Source organism: Ahaetulla prasina, chromosome 9 (genome assembly GCF_028640845.1).
Source record: "Ahaetulla prasina isolate Xishuangbanna chromosome 9, ASM2864084v1, whole genome shotgun sequence".
NCBI lineage: Eukaryota > Metazoa > Chordata > Lepidosauria > Squamata > Colubridae > Ahaetulla > Ahaetulla prasina.
Genome location: NC_080547.1, coordinates 4,431,559 through 4,450,861, shown reverse-complemented (window position 1 = coordinate 4,450,861; position 19,303 = coordinate 4,431,559). Strand labels below are relative to the sequence as shown.

Genomic DNA, 19,303 nt, shown 5'->3' with positions numbered 1-19,303 from the left:
CTGATGCATCCCTCAATGAAATCAAGTTTGATACCCCTGCTCTAAGGGATATCATGTCTGCATATAGTCTGCTCTTAGTAAGTAAATTTATGCATTAAGCCACCCAGAGTCACTTCAAAACAAGATGAGTGGTAAATAAATGTAATAAATAAAAATAAAATAAAAAGTTCCAGGAAGACCAGACCAATTTCTGTATGAACCATGTTCTACGAAATTTGAGACCCGTTATCATCCATGCAATAGCCAAATTCTATGTCGCTGCAATGAAAATAAGACAGAACTGGTTATGGAAATTTTTTATTTATTTTTATTTATTTATTTTTATTTATTTATTCATATTTTTATACCGCCCTTCTCCGAAGACTCAGGGCGGTGTACAGCCAATAAAATTTTGTTTTATTTACCTATTTAGATTTAACACATACTAGCTTATCTTGTTTATAAGATGGTATTTATTTTACTGCATAGTGCGCCCTGCCATAGAGGTACAAGTAACTAATGTACTGTTAGAGCAGCCACATTTTCATCCGTGTTTGTTTCACCTTTCCTATTTTACTATGGTGTTGTAATTCTTTAAAAACTTTTTTTCTCCTGGTCATTGAGCAAATAAACATTATTATAAAACAGTCTCTCCAGTTGAAGGGGGAGGGGCGGAAGAGTGGTCTGAAACTGGGAAGGGCTGGAAGAGGGCAATTCTGCAGCCACTGCAGAAGCTACAGGAAGAAGAGTTTGTCACACAGCTCAATTGATGGTTCGTGGTGAAGAACGTGCCCGGAGAGAAAAGCCAACTTATGCGCGTATTTGCACGGGGCAGGTACTCGGATAGTTCCTGGCCAATTCCAGTAGAGGTGGCAAAGTTTGAAAGTCAGCCTATTAAAAAAAACAGGAATGCGAGAAGGAAATTCTGGATTAGAATGCCTGCTTCTATAACCTGCATCCATAATATGTTTCTATTATGGGCGGATAAATCCCTAAACTCCCAATATATTCTGATCAGTCTCCGTTCTTAAATGCTGCAGGGGAAAAAGTTGATTCATTCCGCCTTCGTTTCTTGGATTTATTTTACCCCTTTTGCAAAGGAAATTCCTCACTCCATCCAGAAAGAAAATGATATATAAACACCTTTGTCCTGCTTCAAGCTTGAGAAGAATAATATTGGCCAAAGAGCTGCATGGAAGCCCCGGGAAATTAGGCAGCTAGCAAACAGTTTTGGGCCATCCCATCACGTTGCAAAGAAAGGCAAAAGGCAGCTGGAGGCTCCTTTCCTAGGCAATTGCTTTTTAAACCAAGAAGTAAGAAAGTCCTAATTTCTTTCATTCAGGTTGCCCTACTGAATATGAAGCAAAGCTATACACGCAGTGGTTTCTAAGAAAATATAAAAAACCCATAAGCAAAATCCTAACTTCCATAATTACAATTCCAACATCCTTTTGCTGCATTCAGTACTTCCTGCTTTGTTTATTGTATTCATTAGATTCTCCTCCTGTACAATGAGAAAGCAAAATCTGAAACCGAGGGCTAGCGTAACACTCACCTCTGCATGTGATCGGGGGCGAGATTGGCTGTATTCCTTACACAGACGTAGTGAGTAGGGATGCCGCAACCTTGTGGCGAGTAGTGGGCTATCAAGTAAAAATCCACCCTAACAAGAAAAAAAAAACCAAAGGGAAAAAGAGCAGAGTTGAACTTCTATCAACTTCATCGTCAGCAGAGAAAGAATTACCATATTTTTCGGTCTGTAAGGCGCACTTCCCCCTCCCTCCCTCAAAGTGGGTGGAAAATGTCTGTGCGCCTTATAGAGTGACTGTTGCCGAAGCCCCGCCCACCTGCTGGCCCCCATCCTTCGGCCTCTGCCTCCCAGCAGTTTGCCTCCTTGCAGCAAACAGCGTGGTCAGCTTCAGCACAGCCCGGTTCAGCACAAGCAGCTGATTGGCAGTTGGATCGGCCTCCCGAAATACTGCCGATCCAACTGCCAATCAGGTTCTGGCCGTTTTGCAGGCAGCCTGCCCTATCAGATTGATTACCGTCTCGGTTCTGGAGACATCCCACGTGGGGATGTGTTTATCGTGCAGTAGAGAAAAGACCGTAAATAAAACAAAAGCTGACAAAAGGACCGTGGCCGTGGTTGGTTCCGATCACCAGGAAATGAGCTATTTTTTAGTTGAGGGGGAAACGCCTAAAGATGCATCTAACAGAGTGGGAAGGGACCTTGGAGGTCTTCTAGTCCAACCCCCTGCTCAAGCGGGAAAGTCTATAGCACAGGGGTGTCAAACGCGATTTCATTGAGGGGCCACATCAGGGTTGTGTTTGACCTCGGGGGGGGGGGAGGCGTGGTCAGGGTGAGCATGGCCAGCTCAACATCACTCATGTTGGGGGTACCTGTGATGGCCCAAGCGTTCTGCCAATGAAAACGGGCTCCTGAGCTCCGTTTTCACCTGTGATGCCCTCCTGTGACCCTCTGCCAGCGAAAACAGAGCTTGAGAAGGCTGCCCACAGCTCCTGTGAGCTCTGTTTTTAGCGATCCTTCACCGTTTCCAGGGCGATCCTGCGGGCCAGATCTAAGCACCCCGCAAGCCGGATCTGGCCTCCGGACCTCGAGTTTGACACCCCTGCTATACCATTTCGGACAAATGGTTGTCCAATCTCTTCTTAAAAACCTCCAGTGTTTGCATTAACTGCAAAGCTGCGTCTATAGGAGGGTTTGTTTGTTTTTTTTTATCATGGAGGAAAGGGGAAAATACATAACTTTAAACTCTCCATGTCTATTCTCAGTCATCCAGGTCATGATTTGTCCCAAAGGTGCTTTTTTTTTGTTTCTGAGGGTTTTTTTTGGTTTTTTTTACATTTATACCCCGCCCTTCTCCGAAGACTCAGGGCGGCTTACAATGTATAAGGCAATAGTCTCATTCTATTTGTATATTTTTTTTACAAAGTCAACTTATTGCCCCCCCAACAATCTGGGTCCTCATTTTACCTACCTTATAAAGGATGGAAGGCTGAGTCAACCTTGGGCCGGGCTCGAACCTGCAGTAATTGCAGGCTCTGTGTTCTAATAACAGGCTTCTCTACTGCCTGAGCTATCCCGGCCCCCTGTTTTCTACAGGCAACTGGGCTTTCGGGTTTTTTTCCTTGAAGATGTTTCACTTCTCATCCAAGAAGCTTTTTCAGCTCAGAAGCACCTTTGGGTTTAAGCTCCCCACTTCCCAGCAGCAGTTCCTAGAAGTGACTGGGAGATCTGGGGGGGGGGGGGAGGAAGTGCTGTGGGAAAGCTTTTTCACTCACCAGTCTTGAGAGGTGGCTGTATGGTCTAATACCGTCCCGGGAGGAGGAGCTAAAAGTTGTTGACCAACTGATGAATAGATGTTGGTGCTGATTTGTTTCTGAACCACAAACACCACAATTTTAGGATTGTAATTATTAAAAGCTTCAAAGCATTTCTCCAGCTGTGGGATTTCGTAGCTTTCTACTATTTTCAGCTGGCCGTCTGAAACTCCATCTCTATAAATCACTATCTTCTCCGGGAGATGATGGTTGACCTTCGAGAGAACAAACATTCAATAATCAGAAAGAGCTAATATCAGCTCGTATCTAGATTTGATCCAAGACGTAACAACGATTTCTTGCTCAAAGTGGAACTGGTTCCTTCTTTTCTTCTGCCTGATCTGTAGCAAAAGGAAAAAAAACAACAACAATCTAAACCATAGGGAGTCCTCAACTTGCAGCCGCAATTGAGTCCAATATTTCTGTTGCTAAGAGAAATAGTTGTTATGTGAGTTTTGCCCCTAATTTGCAGCCTTTCTTGCCACCGTTGGTAAGTGAATCACTACAGTTATTAAGTTACTTTGTTGCTGTTAGTCGCAAAGTCGTGTCCGACCCATCGCGACCCCATGGACAACGTTCCTTCAGGCCTTCCTGTCCTCTACTATCCTCTGGAGACGATTTAAGCTCATGCCGACTGCTTCAGTGACTCCATCCAGCCACCTCGTTCTCTGCCGTCCCCTTCTTCTTTTGCCCTCCATCTTTCCCAGCATTAGGCTCTTCTCCAGGGAGTCCTTCCTTCTCATTAGGTGGCCAAAGTATTTGAGTTTCATCTTCAGGATTTGGCCTTCTAAAGAGCAGTCAGGGTTGATCTCCTCTAGGACTGTCTTGTTTGTTCGCCTTGCAATCCAAGGGACTCGCAGGAGTCTTCTCCAGCACCAGAGTTCAAAGACCTCAATTATTTGGCATTCAGCCTTCCTTACGATCCAACTTTCACAGCCATCCATTGCAACTGGGAAAATCAGAGCCTGGACTAATTCAAAATTACTTACACAGTTGTAAAATGAAACCGGCTTCTCCACTGGCTTGTCAGAAGGCGGCAAAAGGGGATCGCGTGATCGCAGAACACGGCAACCGTCATAAATATGAACCACTTGCCAAGCCCCCAGCTTTTGATCATGGGGATGCTGCAGTGGACATGGGAAAAAGGGTCACAAGGCACTTTTCTCAGTGCCATCGTAACTTCGAATGGTCACTAAATAAACGGTTGTAAGTCAAGGACCACCTGCGCTTAGGAAGAGCTGCTCCGATATAAGCAAAGCTTGGGATGCGATCGACTTTACCAGGAGGGAAAAGGACCAGCTTTAAAAAAGAAACCGGTGCCCCTCTTTCCAGTTCCCATCCTAGCCATTCCTCTAAAAGGATTCGGTCTTCATGGATAGGAAGGACAGTCCCTGCCCTGAGTCACCGAGAAGAAACTGGTGGAGCTCCTCTTACAAAGCACTCCTGTTTGCATTTAGAGGCAGTCCTCGACTTACAGCAGTGCATTTAGTGACTGTTTAAAGTTACAACGGCACTGAAAAATGTGACTTCTGACCGTTTTTCACAGTTATGACCTTTGCACCATCTCCATAGTTCAAAGGAATTGGAATAGGATAGGATAGGATAGGATAGGATACGATAGGATAGGAAATAGGAATGGAATGGAATATAGAATAGAATAGAACAAGGAATAGGAATGGCATGGAATAGAAATAGGAATGGAATGGATTAGGATAGGATAGGATAGGATGGGATGGGATGGGATGGGATAGGAATAGGAATGGAATATTGGAATATTGGAATATAGAATAGAATAGAATAGAATAGAATAGAATAGAATAGAATAGAATAGAATAGAATAGAATAGAATAGAATAGAATAGAACAGAACAGAACAGAACAAGGAATAGGAATGGAATGGAATAAAAATAGGAATGGAATGGATTAGGATAGGATAGGATGGGATGGGATGGGATGGGATGGGATAGGATGAGATGGGATGGGATAGGATAGGATAGGAATAGGAATGGAATAGAAATAGGAATGGATTGGAATAGAATAGAATAGAATAGAACAGAACAAGGAATAGGAATGGCATGGAATAGAAATAGGAATGGAATGGATTAGGATAGGATAGGATAGGATAGGATAGGATAGGATGGGATGGGATGGGATGGGATGGGATGGGATAGGAATAGGAATAGGAATAGGAATGGAATAGAAATAGGAATGGATTGGAATAGAATAGAATAGAATAGAATAGAATAGAATAGAATAGAATAGAATAGGAATAGGATAAAATAGAATAACAGAGTTGGAAGGGACCTTGGAGATCTTCTAGTCCAGCCCCCTGCTTAGGCAAGAAACCCTATCTCATTTTAGACAAATGGTTATCCAATCTCTTCTTAAAAACTTCCAGTGTTGGCGCATTCACAACTTCTGGAGGCAGGTTGTTCCACTGATTCATTGTTCTAACTGTCAGGTAATTTCTCCTAGTTCTAAGTTGCTTCTCTCCTTGATTAGCTTCCACCCATTGCTTCTTGTTCTACCCTCAGGTGCTTTGGTGAACAGCCCGACTCCCTCTTCTTTGTGGCAGCCCCTGAGATATTGGAAGACTGCTATCATGTCTCCCCTACTCCTTCTTTTCATTAAACTAGACATACCCAGTTCCTGCAACTGTTCTTCATATGTTTTAGCCTTATTTATGACCTTTGCTATATCCCGGGCATGTGATCCCTTTTCGCGACCTTCTGACAAGCAAAGTCAATGGGGAAGATTCACTTAACAACCAAATTACTAATTTATCAACGGCAATGATTCGCTAAACAACTGTTGCAAGGAAAGTTGGAAAATGGGACAAAACTCACTAAACAAATCCCTCACTTAACAGAAAATTTTTGGCTCAATTGTTGTTGTAAGTTGACTAGGCGTAAGTTGGCTACTAAAGACAGCAGAATGAAACAAGCGTACCTTCTCAAAAAAATATGCAAAAACTGTCAAATCTGGACATGCTTCTCTATAAATTCCAGAGAACTGGAAAATAATAGTACATTTCTCACCTCGTGGAATTTCTGCAAAGCAGCTACTAAACAGACCTTTAGGCTATCTATTATTTCTTGATGAGGCGTCTGGAATACAACCCTGGAATACCATCGAGTCACAATTCTGGTGGCAGAAAAGGATAAGATATTACCCATGTTAATTCAAAGCATAAAGCCTCATAATTCAACATTAGGCCAATTTTTTTATTTTTGGAAATGGTTAGCTTTTTAGAGCCATCATAACAGTGGTGGGTTGCTCCCAGTTTGCTACGGTTCGGGTAAACTGGTAGTAGCAGTGGCGGGAGGCTCCATCCACCCACCCACTCACCCAGACATCATCAAAAATGCTCTGCACATATGCAGAAGCTTCTGCGCATGCGCAGAAGTCCCACACATTTGCAAAGCAAGCGCATACACCCGCATACGACCAATAGCGAACTGTTAGCGCTGGGATTTGAAACCCACTATTGCATCATAGCTTTGGAATCTTTTTAACACCGTAACACTTAAATAATAATTTGCATCAATCTGGAGGGATACAGTTTTTTTTTAAAAAAAAAAAACACGCTGCAAAAAGAATCCAAGCAATTCTATTTGGGTGTAAACCCAATGAAAACAATGGAAAAGCAAGAACAAAAGTTTGAATATTTCTGCCCCTCATTTTAAAATTAGGCAACTATGATCCTCAGTCCCTTTCTGCTCATCGATTATGTATCATCAAGTCCGTATATACCTGCCTTCCATTGAGGATCTGTATACCGCACGAGTCAAAAAGAGGACTGTGAAAATATCTACAGACCCCTTGCAGGTTTCCCAATGGTGCCCTCATCACCAGAGTAACTGAGTCCATCCACACTGCTGTCGGTCGTCCTCTTCTCGTTTTCCCTTCCACCTTTCCCAGAGCTCTGGGACTTCGCATCCTGTGTCCACAGTAGGATAATTTGAGCTTGGTCTTTTGTGCCTCAGGTGAGAACTCTGTTGACTCCGTTGATTTGTTCGATGGTCCCTCGGTTTGTTTTCTTTGCTGTCCATGATATTCTCAGGAGTTTTCCCCAGCATCAAAGTTCAAAAGCATCAAAACGGCTCCTATCCTGCTTCTTTAAAATCCAATTTTCACTCTCATAGAGCATCACGGGAAATACCATGGCTTGCATGACTCTGATCTTTATAGGTATAGAGACATCGTGGCATCTGAATATCTTTCCCAGGGCTGCCTTAATTGCTCCACTAAATGCAGTATATTTCTTTCTTTCTTTTTTGAAATTTTTTTATTTTTTAAACAAACAAACATAAAAACGTCTTCAATACAAATACAGTGTGTCGGTTGGTTGATTACAAATCTTTTGTGCAATTTCAGCAAATGTGTAACATATGATTTATCTGGTTTTACATTTTATCAATCTGATATGTTCCAAATATATTGGTTTAATCATTGCTTAAATATAAGTATTTTTCCCTCATTTCATGTAAAATATTCTCGGTTTTATGTTAATCCTATTACATCATTCATTTCAATATGTTATTCAGGTTTAAAGTCTATGTGTTTTTTTATCATTTTTTCCAACCATGTGTGGACCAGTATCTTTTAGCTTCTATGCACGTCCACCACATATGGTAATATGAACCAGGTATCTGATGACATTTCCAGGTAAATGCTGTATATTTTTTGATTGCTTGTTCCTTTACTGTTGGTGGTTGGGCCTTACAGGCAGAAACTACCCACCATTTCAATATCTTCACTGTCAGTTCTACCTGTCATTATTGGTCTTCGTTAAATTGGTGGTCTTCTAATTTAATGTTAGTCCCAAATTTTCACTGCGCTCTTTGTCTTTTAGTACTTTTAGGTCCTTTGCATTTTTCACCCGGCCTCTTATTACATCTCCTCCATAGCAAAACAAAAGGAAGAAAAGAAAATTCTCCCCCAACCCTGTGCAGTCAGTGGCTCCTGGGAAATGATCAGGATTAAGACCTGCTGTAACTGGTTCCATATCCAAGACAAGAGAGAGGAAACTGAGGCAGGGGTGAAATCTAGCAGGTTCTGACAGGTTCTGGCGAACTGGTAGCGGAAATTTTGAGTAGTTCAGAGAACCGGCAAATACTGGCTGGCCCCAGAGTGGGGTGGGAATGGAGATTTTGCAGTATCCTTCCCCTGGAGTGGGGTAGGAATAGAGATTTTGCAGTATCTTTCCCTCAGGAGTGGGGTGGGAATGGAGATTTTGCAGTATCCTTCCCCTGGAGTGGGGTAGGAATGGAGATTTTGCAGTATCCTTCCCCTGGAGTTGGGTGGGAATGGGGATTTTGCAGTATCCTCCCCCTGCCACACCCACCAAGCCACGCCCACCAAGCCACACCCCACAGAACCAGTAGTAAAAAAAAACTGGATTTCACCGCTGGACTGAGGACTCTTTTTCTGAAGTTAGTGTCAGGCCTGGAAGCCATCTTTTGCATTGGGCCTTCAGGCCTGCCACATTTTCTACTGTGGGAAAATGGGAGGGAAGGATTGTATGGCGAATGGGAGATATATAGTCAAAATAACATTCTTTTCTCAGAGAGTCAAGGATTCCTTGCCCTGGCACCTGTAGTCGGATGACCGGGAGGCATCTCCAGTTGGGACAGCGGATTGATTGGACCATGTGATGAACACATGGGTGTTGGGCAAGGACTTGAACTTTTGCTTGGGTGGGGAAAACTTGGAAGCTTTCAGATTCGGGTTTTCCCAGATGTGCCAATATGACATCTCTAATAAAATGGATCTTTGGGGAATCTCGAGCCTCAGAGTTTTCTTTCATTGGGGGTGTTACTTGGAACCTTCAGTCAGCTGATGAGTGGATGGTGGAACACTAGGGAGAAGGGTGTAATAGGCGGCTGAGCAGGTGAATCTGTGAATTAAGCTTAGCTCAGAAATAAGACAAGCTGCTTCCTAACTTTTGACAGAAAGGATGTTGCTTTCAAATGAAAAAAAAAAAAACCAAACCTGAATACATAAATCATAAGCAGCATATTTTTTTCCCTCAAGACCAGAAATACTAAATACTTGGAAATCATCCTTCGGAGCTGAAGAAGCTTCTTGGATGAGACGCAAAACATCTTCCCAAAAAACAACAACCAGAAAGTCCAATTGCCTCTTGAAAAAGTACCTTTCGGACAACCATGACCTGGATGACTGAGAATCGGCACAGCCATTCAGCCCAGGGGTCTCCGACCTTGGCAACTTTAAGACTTGTGGACTTCAACTCCCAGAATTCCTCAGCCAGCTTTGCTGAAATTCTGGGAGTTGAAGTCCACAAGTCTTAAAATTGCCACGGTTGGACCTCTGATTCAGCCATTCTATGTGAACTTAAGCAAGGGCCCCAGTCCTTGAACAGACCCATAGATCTGCATGCCCAAAAAGTTTTTTTTAAAAAGAGGACACTTACGGGTTCATACTTGCCACAAAGCCCACCACGGAGCGCTTCCCCCTGCTGGGATCATGATACACATCTATGCCAATCACCATCAGCTGTTTCTGGAAGGAAGAACAAGGTAAAAATTATTCTCCACATGCACATCTGCAAGGGATATCCAGCAAGATAGGCAGGCGAACAGATGTGCTTCAAGGTTTCCTGCCCGCTTGTTTTATTTATACCTGCATTTTTTTTAATAAACAACTCAAGGCAGTGGACGTCCCTCACTCTCCTTCTTTCTACTTTCCCCGCAAAAGCAACAACCCTGTGAGGTAAGTTGGGCTGAGACAAAGGGACCTGTCTAAAGTCACCCAGCTGGCTTTTGTGTCTAAGACAGGACTAGACCTCAAGAGTCTCCTGGTCTATAAGCCTGGTGCTTTAACCATTAAACATAAGGGTACTTTTTCTTTTTTTAAAAAAAAATAATATTTATTAAATTTCCAAAAATAAAAATACACAATACAGAAAAAACACAATACACAGGGTGCTTTTTCAAAAGGCAACTGGATTTTATTGATTTTTCCCCCCCTTGAAAACATTTTGCTTCTCATCCAAAAAGATTCTTCCGTTCTTGGATGAGAAGTGAAACGTTTTCAAGGGGGGGAAAAAAAGTCCAACTGCCTCTTGAAAAAGCACCATGACCTGGATGATAGCAAGAGGGAAAACAGTAAGCAAGCAAGCTGGCATGTCATTTCTAACCTTAATAGAGGCTTGCAAAACAATAATCTACTTCGCTACTTTTGGTCCTCTGATCTCTGCACAATACTGAGCGCTTATCTTTATAGCAGGGGAGTTTCCTGTGGCTCAGCCATAATTCAAATTAATTTTGACTCCTGGTGACTACAATAAGAGGGCACCTCCCCTTCGTTATCACCTTCCATAAGAGGACCATGACAAGGTATTTTCACGGCTGACTTTTTGGTATGTTTTACAACAAAACGTGATAAATAACTTTCTCTCTATTCAAATACATTAACGCTGTTATCCATTTTCTTAAGTATAAGCACTTCAGGCAGCAAACACTGCCAAAAACAGTTAACATTTCTACTTTTAACATTTCAAGAGAAAGCCCTCTTCTGTAATAGCAGTAACACTTAGATTTTTATACCGCTTCACAGAGTTTTACAGCCTTGTCTACGTGGTTTATAGAGTCAGCATATTGCCCCAAACAATCTGGATGACAAGAGTCGGTTATATGTCAGGGTTACAATTAATAGACCCACAGAAAGCAAAACTCCGAGGCAGGCAAATTCCTCAAAGGATAGCTTTATTGCAGGGGTGAAATCCTCCATGGTTTGCTACCAGTTTGATGCCCGTGATGTGCGGTGCGCGCCAAATGCGCGCTTCGCCAATGCATGTGCAGTACATGCCAAATGCATGCTGCAGACACATGCACCAAATGCACGCTGCGCACACGCATACACAATGTGCACCAAATGCATGGTTCGCATGGAAAAAGGAGGCTTAAGGTAAGTAAAACAGAGGGGAGGGAAACAGCTGTGCCACGGAATTTAGATTTGCTAGAAAGCAGGATTTCCTGCTTTCTAGTGAATATAAATTGCGTGGCACAGCTGGTTGTCAGAAATACCGGTTCGGATGAACTGGTAGCATTTTTTTACTACCAGTTCACCCAAACCGGTACGAACTGGTAGCATTTCACCCCTACTTTATTGGAAATATCATATTGGCACATATCATATTGGCATCTACTTAAAAGAGAAAGTTTTTCCCAAACCCAAAACAATCAGTCACATGGTCCAATCAAGAGGCTGTCTGGTCATCTGGAGACCTCCCTCATTCTTCCATGGTCCTTGATGAGAATGTCCTTGGTTCTCAAGAGAAAGTATTTTGCTTTGGCTACACAAACCCCTCTATCTCTAATCCCCACTCCCTGTCCCTCAGCTCCAGTGTGGCAACACTGAAGCTCCAATATGGCTCCGGTCAGGTCAGCTTCAGGGTTGACACTGGACCTTCATTTTACCAAACATAGAAGGCTGAGCTGATGAGAATCAAACTGCTGGCAGTGGCAGAGTTAGCCTGCAATACTAACCACTGTGCCACCATTGCATAACCCAAAAAAGATTCCCAGTTCCAATTTTTCATCATATTCTTATACTGTCCATTGTATTAGAAGGGGCAATCCAAGCCATCCCGTTTTGTGCAGAAGTTGGAATCTTAAGAATCTTTTCTTTAACCTGACTTAATCCACAGACAACGTATTTCTACTCTATAAAAAAGGGATGATGATTCTGATCATTTGGAAAGAAAAAGGTTGTAGAACTGGCTAATGGATTATGGAAATGTGGCAATTGTTGCCAATGGGGGGAGTCACTCTTAATGTATAAATAATTGTTCTTAAAATATTACCAGCAGTAGTGGATGCTAGGATTAAGGCTGATATTAATGTGTTTTAAACATATCAGCTGAATTCTTCGGTGGGATGCTTTGCACATCTTCACTTGTCTCTTTTTGAAACAGCATCTTATCCAAACAAATTGTAAGAGGACAGAAATGACCCTGACCTTGTAATGTATTATTTTCAGGGCTCCCAACTTTTAGCAGGTCATAACTAAGTGAAGGGGAGCTGTCTAGAGAAATGAAAGGAACTGAAAAAGATGGATATTAATAGTGCCATTTAAAGGACACAAGTATTCATACATAAAATATGCATCATTATTTTAGAGAATTCTTCTTCTTCCTGAATTAAGCTTCATTGAAGAGAAATAATGTCAGTATTACTTACCAATGGAATGTCCACACCCCACAGCTCTCCACCTAGCTTGCAATTAATTTGCAACAGAATCTTCTGTGCTATACTTCTAAGTTTAGCATATTGTGTTGAAATGGTTCGAACATTAATAACCTGTAGCAATGAATGATCAGAATTAATAAATGCCCGGGCAAGAAAAAAATGTTTCTCTTTCAACGATTCTCAGTCTGATTATTGCATAACGTGTTTTAAACCATTCCACTTTGAGCTTAATTTCATCAGGAGTACCCTAGTGCTTTCCTGACTTCACCAGAAGGGTTCTGAACTTGAAACACTTCCACTAAAATCAGAAGGGCACTAAAATATTTCTTATGACGTTAGAAATAGCCCTTTCAAAAGTGGAAATGGTTGAAATTCCATATTTTCCACATCTAATTCTAAGCTGTGAGTTTTAATATATTTACAAGGCAATGAGAGGTTATTATTGCTTAAACACAACACCGGTTTGTTTCCCCCTCACAAAAAAATAAGCCTCCATTCAACAAAAAACATTTAACGTATTTCCCAAAATAACACCCTTAAGTCATTAAAAATATAGGGTTTGACTAAGTTTCCTCTGTATTTCTACATTCTAAAAAAAATCTGATTTTAGAGATTCATTTAATAAACTATTGAATTCGCAATTAAAAGCTAAACATAGCTGACATTCATTGACTAATATCTGAACATCATAAAGCTCTAAATCACTAGAACACAAAACTGTTCAAAGCTTATATACGAACTGTATATATATATATATATACAAACAGTATAAACTGTTTCAGGTTACACCAAATGTTGGGCCTCAAAGACACATCAGAGGCTCCTCATAAAAACGCAGGTGATCAAACAAGTAACATCACCATCAGCAACGTCCATGCAAGCATTTTTACAGGCTCAAGGAAGAGACAACTATTCGACGTACCTGGGAAGGAACCGGGTTCTGTACATTGCACAGCCTTTTAATGGCCCTGTACAAATCGTCTTTACTTCCTGTGATAATGCAAACGACTAACTGTATTGATCGCTTAATAAAGAGAAAGGACAGTAAGTAACCAGCTTGCAATAAGATCATTAAATACCAGTATACCACTAGGGGTTTGGCATATTGGGAGGTAGAACTAACGTCATTTGTTAGTTTACATCCTGCTTTTATTTTATGCAACTCAAGCAGGGGTGGGCTTCAAAAAGTTTAGGAAGGGGTTCTCTGCCTGGTTGCTGGATGGGCATGGCCATGGTGGGCGTGGCCTAGTCAGCCTCCTGCACCATGGCAGGAGGGGAGTTTGCCCTCCCCAGGCTCTGGAGGCTTTCCTCGAGCCTCAGGGAGGGAGAAAACGCCCCCCCAGACTCTGGAGGCCTTCCCCAACTTCCATTTGGCCCATTTTTCACCCTCCCTGAGCCTCCACGCATGCCCAGCACTTACCCGATTCCAAAACAGGCTGTGTGGAGACTACTTGGAGGGGATGGGTGGGGCCAGCCAGGAGTGGGATTTGGGGGTTCTCCAAACTGCACAGAATCTTAGCTAGAGGTTCGCCCGAACCTCTGCGAACCCCCAGCAGCCACCCCTGAACTCAAGGCAGTGTAACTAATACTTCCTTCTTGCAATTTCCCCACAACAAGAATTCTATTAAGTGGGTTGGGTTAAGAGCCCAATGTCTTCCCAACTCAGAGTCTCAGAGTCTCCTGATTTCTAGACTAGCACCTTAACCGCTACACTAAATTGGCTCTTTGCCATTACTTTATGATCATAAAAATATTTCCAACCTGAATGCCAAACAACAGTGCTACCTTGGTACTCAATTGCTTTGAAACTAATCAAATTTGATACTCTTAACACATTGTGGTGCAAAAATTTCATCCCAGTACTCATCGTTTGTTTAGATGAACGGCTGTCTCTAGAAGATCATTTGACGGCCGTCTCCAGGAGAGCGTTCTACCAGGTTCGCCTGGTACGCCAGTTGCGCCCCTTTCTGGACCGGGATGCCCTATGCACGGTCACTCACGCACTCGTGACGTCTCGCCTGGATTACTGCAATGCTCTCTACATGGGGCTCCCCTTGAAGGGCATCCGGAGGCTGCAGTTAGTCCAGAATGCGGCTGCGCGGGTGATAGATGGAGCCCCCCGTGGCTCCCGTATAACACCCATCCTGCGCAGGCTGCACTGGCTACCTGTGGCTTTCCGGGTGTGCTTCAAGGTGCTGGTGACCACCTTTAAAGCGCTCCATGGCATCGGGCCGGGTTACTTACGGGACCGCCTACTGCTATCAAATATCTCTCACCGACCCGTGCGCTCTCACAGAGAGGGTCTCCTCAGGGTGCCGTCAGCGCGGCAATGTCGTCTGGCGACGCCCAGGGGAAGGGCCTTCTCTGTGGGGGCCCCCACCCTCTGGAATGAACTACCCCCCGGTCTTCGTCAGCTTTCGGACCTCCGGACCTTCCGCCGCGGGCTTAAAACATATTTATTTAATTGTGCAGTGCTGAGCTAAATTTTAAATTACTGGCTTTTAAATTGGCTTTTATTCTATATTTTTAATTTTAAATTAACAGGCTTTAGAATAAGTTTTTTAACTGTTTTATATTTTTTATATTGTATTTATGCGTTTTTAAATGCCTGTACACCGCCCTGAGTCCTTCGGGAGATAGGGCGGTATATAAATTTGATCAATAAATAAAATAAATAGTACTCAACACACAAGCTAGAGCTTGGCAGCATCGACTGCCTTGTGACTCGCTACATTATTTCTTAAGGGAAAAATCTGTTTGGTACTCATCATTTTTGTTACTTATTGCGCCTCTCGGAACCAATTAGTGATGAGTAACCAAGATACCACTGTATATGTTTGTGCCATGCCTGGAAACCATATTACCTTGGTGTCTTTAAGACCCAGGCCTACCACAAGTCTATTATGGGAACTTGGGAGGGGGGATTGCATGAGTGAAGTAGAATTAGCCATAATAAAACTTCACAGATAAGTTCAAGGCCATGGTGTAAGACAGCTGTGCAGAGAAGAATGTGGAGGAGTCTGCTGTACATAAAGGAACTGATAGGAGACATGTGGGAGAAGTGGGCAAGGTCTTGAACTTTCTTTTGGGCGAGGAAAACCCAGAAGATCTCAGATATGGGTTTTCCACAGTTGTGCCAATATGACATCTCCAATAAAAGTTAGCTTTGGGGAACTGCAAGCCTCGGAGTTTGATTTCGTTGGGGGGGGGTGTTACTTGGAACCCTGATAGTTTGTTCATATTTCAACAAAATATGAATCTATTAGAAGGCAAACTGTTGAAGCGCAATAGCTTCTTTCCCAGGAAAGTTTTACTAAGATCAAATTGCAGACGTTTGCTCTATCCATGCCAACTATACACTCCTCTTCCTTCACCCTTCCTGTCTTAATACTCTGTATCTCAGTATACTTTATTTGAAAGCAAGCTCAATAAAAGCTGTAAGGAGGGGGAGAAATCAAACAGGAAACCACCACCATAAAATCACAAACCCATAAACTCACACCTCACTACTTAGCAATGATTTGATAGCTCTGGCATAGGTTTCTATTCGGTCATCTTTCAACTCTTTCCAAATAGGTGCAGCTAATGGGATTTCAAGCGCTCCTGAGATTTTTTGCAGCATGCCGACTAGTTCATGCGCTGGCTCCATCGTCCGCTTTGGGTAAAAGAGTGCCCAGAAATGAATTGGAACCTAAGAAATAGGAAGAAAGTCAACATACTTTTGACCCTTGAAATAAGATCCTTGCTGAAAGATATGGCTTCACAGGGATTTGAGGATCATAATATATATTTTTTTTACTACAGAGACTCCATGACTTGCAACCATTTGTTGAATGACCAAAGTTGCAATTGCACTGAAAAAAAGTGACACATCTTTTACTCCGATGACTGTTCCAAAAACCCCATGGGCACTTGATCAAAATTCAGGGTCTTGGCAACTGGCATGCATTTATGACGGTTGTAGTGTTCCAGGGCCACATGATCACCATTGGTAACCTTCACAGCCAGCTTCTGACAAGCAAAGACAATTGGTGAAGCTGGATTTGCTTAAAGTCGTGATTCACTTAACAACTGCAATGATTTAGTCCAGGGGTCTCCAACCTTGTCAACTTTAAGACTTGTGGACTTCAAAGCTGGCTGAGGTACTCTGGGAGTTGAAGTCCACAAGTCTTAAAGTTGACAAGGTTGGAGACCCTTGATTTAGTCATTCATTCGTTCATTCATTCACTGCCCATCTCGTAGTGAGTCGCGGTGGCCCAGTGCTTACAATGCAGTATAGCAGGTTAACTCACTGCTCACTCCAAGTGTTCGATCCTGATCAGCTCAAGGTTGACTCAGCCTTCCATCCCTCCGAGGTGGGTAAAATGAAGACCCAGATTGTTGGGGGCAAGAAGCTGACCTTGTGAACTGCTTAGAGAGGGCTGTAAAGCATTGTGAAGCGGTATATAAGTCTAAGTGCTATTGCTATCTCGCCTCGGGGTGACTCCAGGTGCCTTATAACATTAAAGCTATAAAACCATAAGTGTTGCTTTAGGATCCTAAAAGGCAAATGCTATTCCGCCATTTCAATTCCTTCACAATTTCTTCAGCATCAATATTACAACTGGTTATTAATCTTTATGTTTCAGCCGTATTTTTTCACTGTGCCCTTTGACGTTCATTGCCAGAGCTTGAAGCCTGTTTGCATTTTCAGTTAACAGACTAATAGTTGTCGACATAATACCAGTTATTGATATTTCTTCCTCTGATTTTTAAAACCACGCTCTTCTTCTCCCAATCCGACTCCCCTCGGTGTAATGGCTTCCCCCATTGACTTTGCTTGTCAGATGGTCACAAAAAGTGATCACATGACCCCAGGACCATGCAATCGTCATAAACTTGAGTCAGTTGCCAAACATCTGAATTTTGATCACGTGACCAAGGGGATGTCGCAATGGTCATAGGTATGAAGAACGGTCATGTTTTTCAGTGCCACTGTAACTTCAGTCACTAAATAAACTGTTATAAGTCAAGGACTTCCTGTAATATCTTTGGTTTCCTATTTTCCCAAGGCAATTCCACAGCTTGACATGACTGACATGAGCAAAAGCATTTTTCTGAAGCACACATTGACTTCTTGTGCAAATTCTCTGGCTTTCTTGACTATCCAACAATATGTACAATGTATTATTGTATCCCATTCCTCAGCCTTTTCTAAAACTAGCTTGAATAGCTGGTTTCCAACTTTCTATTTCAGGCTCCGATTCGCAGGGCATGAATTTGGGGATTAAGTTCCTCGCATGGAAAAGTTATTATATGAGAATTTGCATGCAGAGTCTCCTAGACTTTTCCTTCTTTTGGTATGCAGACTGACCTCTACCAGCCTGATGGTTACTCTATTGTCCTCCAGATGTATTGGCATTGTTTGGACAGGACTTTTATTGATTCTTCTGTTGCTTGCCATATTTTTCTAGAAATATTTCCAACAACCTAGGGGACTGGAGGCTAAAACATATGAAGAACGGTTGCAGGAACTGGACATAGCTAGTTTAATGAAAAGAAGGAGTAGGGGAGACACTATAGCAGTCTTCCAATACCTCAGGGGTTGCCACAAAGAAGAGGGAATCAAACTATTCTCCAACGCATCTGAGGGTAGAACAAGAAGCAGTGGGTGGAAACTAATCAAGGAGAGAAGCAACTTAGAACTAAGGAGAAATTACCTGACAGTCAGAACAATTAATAAGTGGAACAACTTGCCTACAGAAGTTGTAAATGCTCCAACACTGGAAATTTTTAAGAAAATGTTGGATAACCATTTGTCTGAAATGGTGTAGGGTTTCCTGCCCGGGCAGGGGGTTGGACTAGAAGACCTCCAAGGTCCCTTCCAACTCTGTTATTATTATTATTATTATAACCCTATAGCCTTCTGACCAGATTGACTAGATCAGCCAAATTAGTTCTAGAGATTTTTCAAAATAGGGAATGTCTTCTAACACACCCAAAATTAAGCTTACTGCAGAAATGCAGGATTCTCTGCTGACTTCTTTAGTCCAGTTTAGGTCTTCCGAGGGATTGAAGGAGGACTTCTTTAAATTTATTCTTTCCATGGGAAGGACGCGTCCTGTGGTCTGAAACAAGCAAACAAAAAGAAAACAGTCAGGGTGTATACAAGGCTAAATCTGGGACAACCCTCAGCCCATTTTAATTCCAGAGCTCAGCACCAAATATGCCTTAAAGCAGCCGTCCCCAACCTTTCCAGCCCGGTGCACGTGTGTATGTAGCAGGTGCGCGCACAGCTCCATTTGTGCGAGCATCAGGCACACAATGGAGCTTTGTGCCATAGCAGAAGGCGCTCGCACTCACGTGCGAAGCTCCAATCGCACGAGCAGCTGTTTCGCAGATTGAAAAACAGGCTCAGGCAAAGCTGTGTTATGATTTTCAAAATCTACGAAGTTGCACAAGGCAGAACTTCAAGACCGAGAATTTGTTGCTATGCCCCCTCCACCTCACAAGAAGCGATTCTGGGCATCGTATAAGCAAAACCAGCATAAAACAATAAATGTATTAAACACTGTCATAGTTTGAAAGACAAAGAGCAGTTCCAAGATCTCACCGGTCCCCTGAAACACCCAGGCTTAGAGACAAAGCCAGATCTTTATGGACTTCCAGAAAATAAGAAGGGATGAAGATGACCTCGTTTTCGGGGGGGGGGGGGAAGGATGTGAGCCCCACAGTGGAAAAGACCCACCTCCTTGGGCTTACCGAGTGTAGTTCTCTGGAGGGGGGAAC

The 19,303-nt window shown here is 42.7% G+C and overlaps 1 protein-coding gene across 1 annotated transcript in view; it reads right to left on the bottom strand.

Moving 5' to 3' along the window:
* Positions 1 to 353: 353 nt before the first annotated feature.
* The window catches only part of PIWIL2 (piwi like RNA-mediated gene silencing 2), a 44,942-nt gene continuing 25,992 nt past the window's right edge, over positions 354 to 19,303 (bottom strand). The window contains exons 15-23 of the mRNA XM_058194838.1: positions 18,529 to 18,642; positions 16,038 to 16,226; positions 13,458 to 13,559; positions 12,527 to 12,646; positions 9,757 to 9,845; positions 6,359 to 6,464; positions 3,283 to 3,536; positions 1,535 to 1,642; positions 354 to 870 (exon numbers count right to left, since the gene is read on the bottom strand). Coding sequence (XP_058050821.1) covers positions 714 to 870; positions 1,535 to 1,642; positions 3,283 to 3,536; positions 6,359 to 6,464; positions 9,757 to 9,845; positions 12,527 to 12,646; positions 13,458 to 13,559; positions 16,038 to 16,226; positions 18,529 to 18,642 — 1,239 coding nt within the window. The 3' untranslated portion in view covers positions 354 to 713. The remainder of the gene's footprint in view (positions 871 to 1,534; positions 1,643 to 3,282; positions 3,537 to 6,358; positions 6,465 to 9,756; positions 9,846 to 12,526; positions 12,647 to 13,457; positions 13,560 to 16,037; positions 16,227 to 18,528; positions 18,643 to 19,303) is intronic.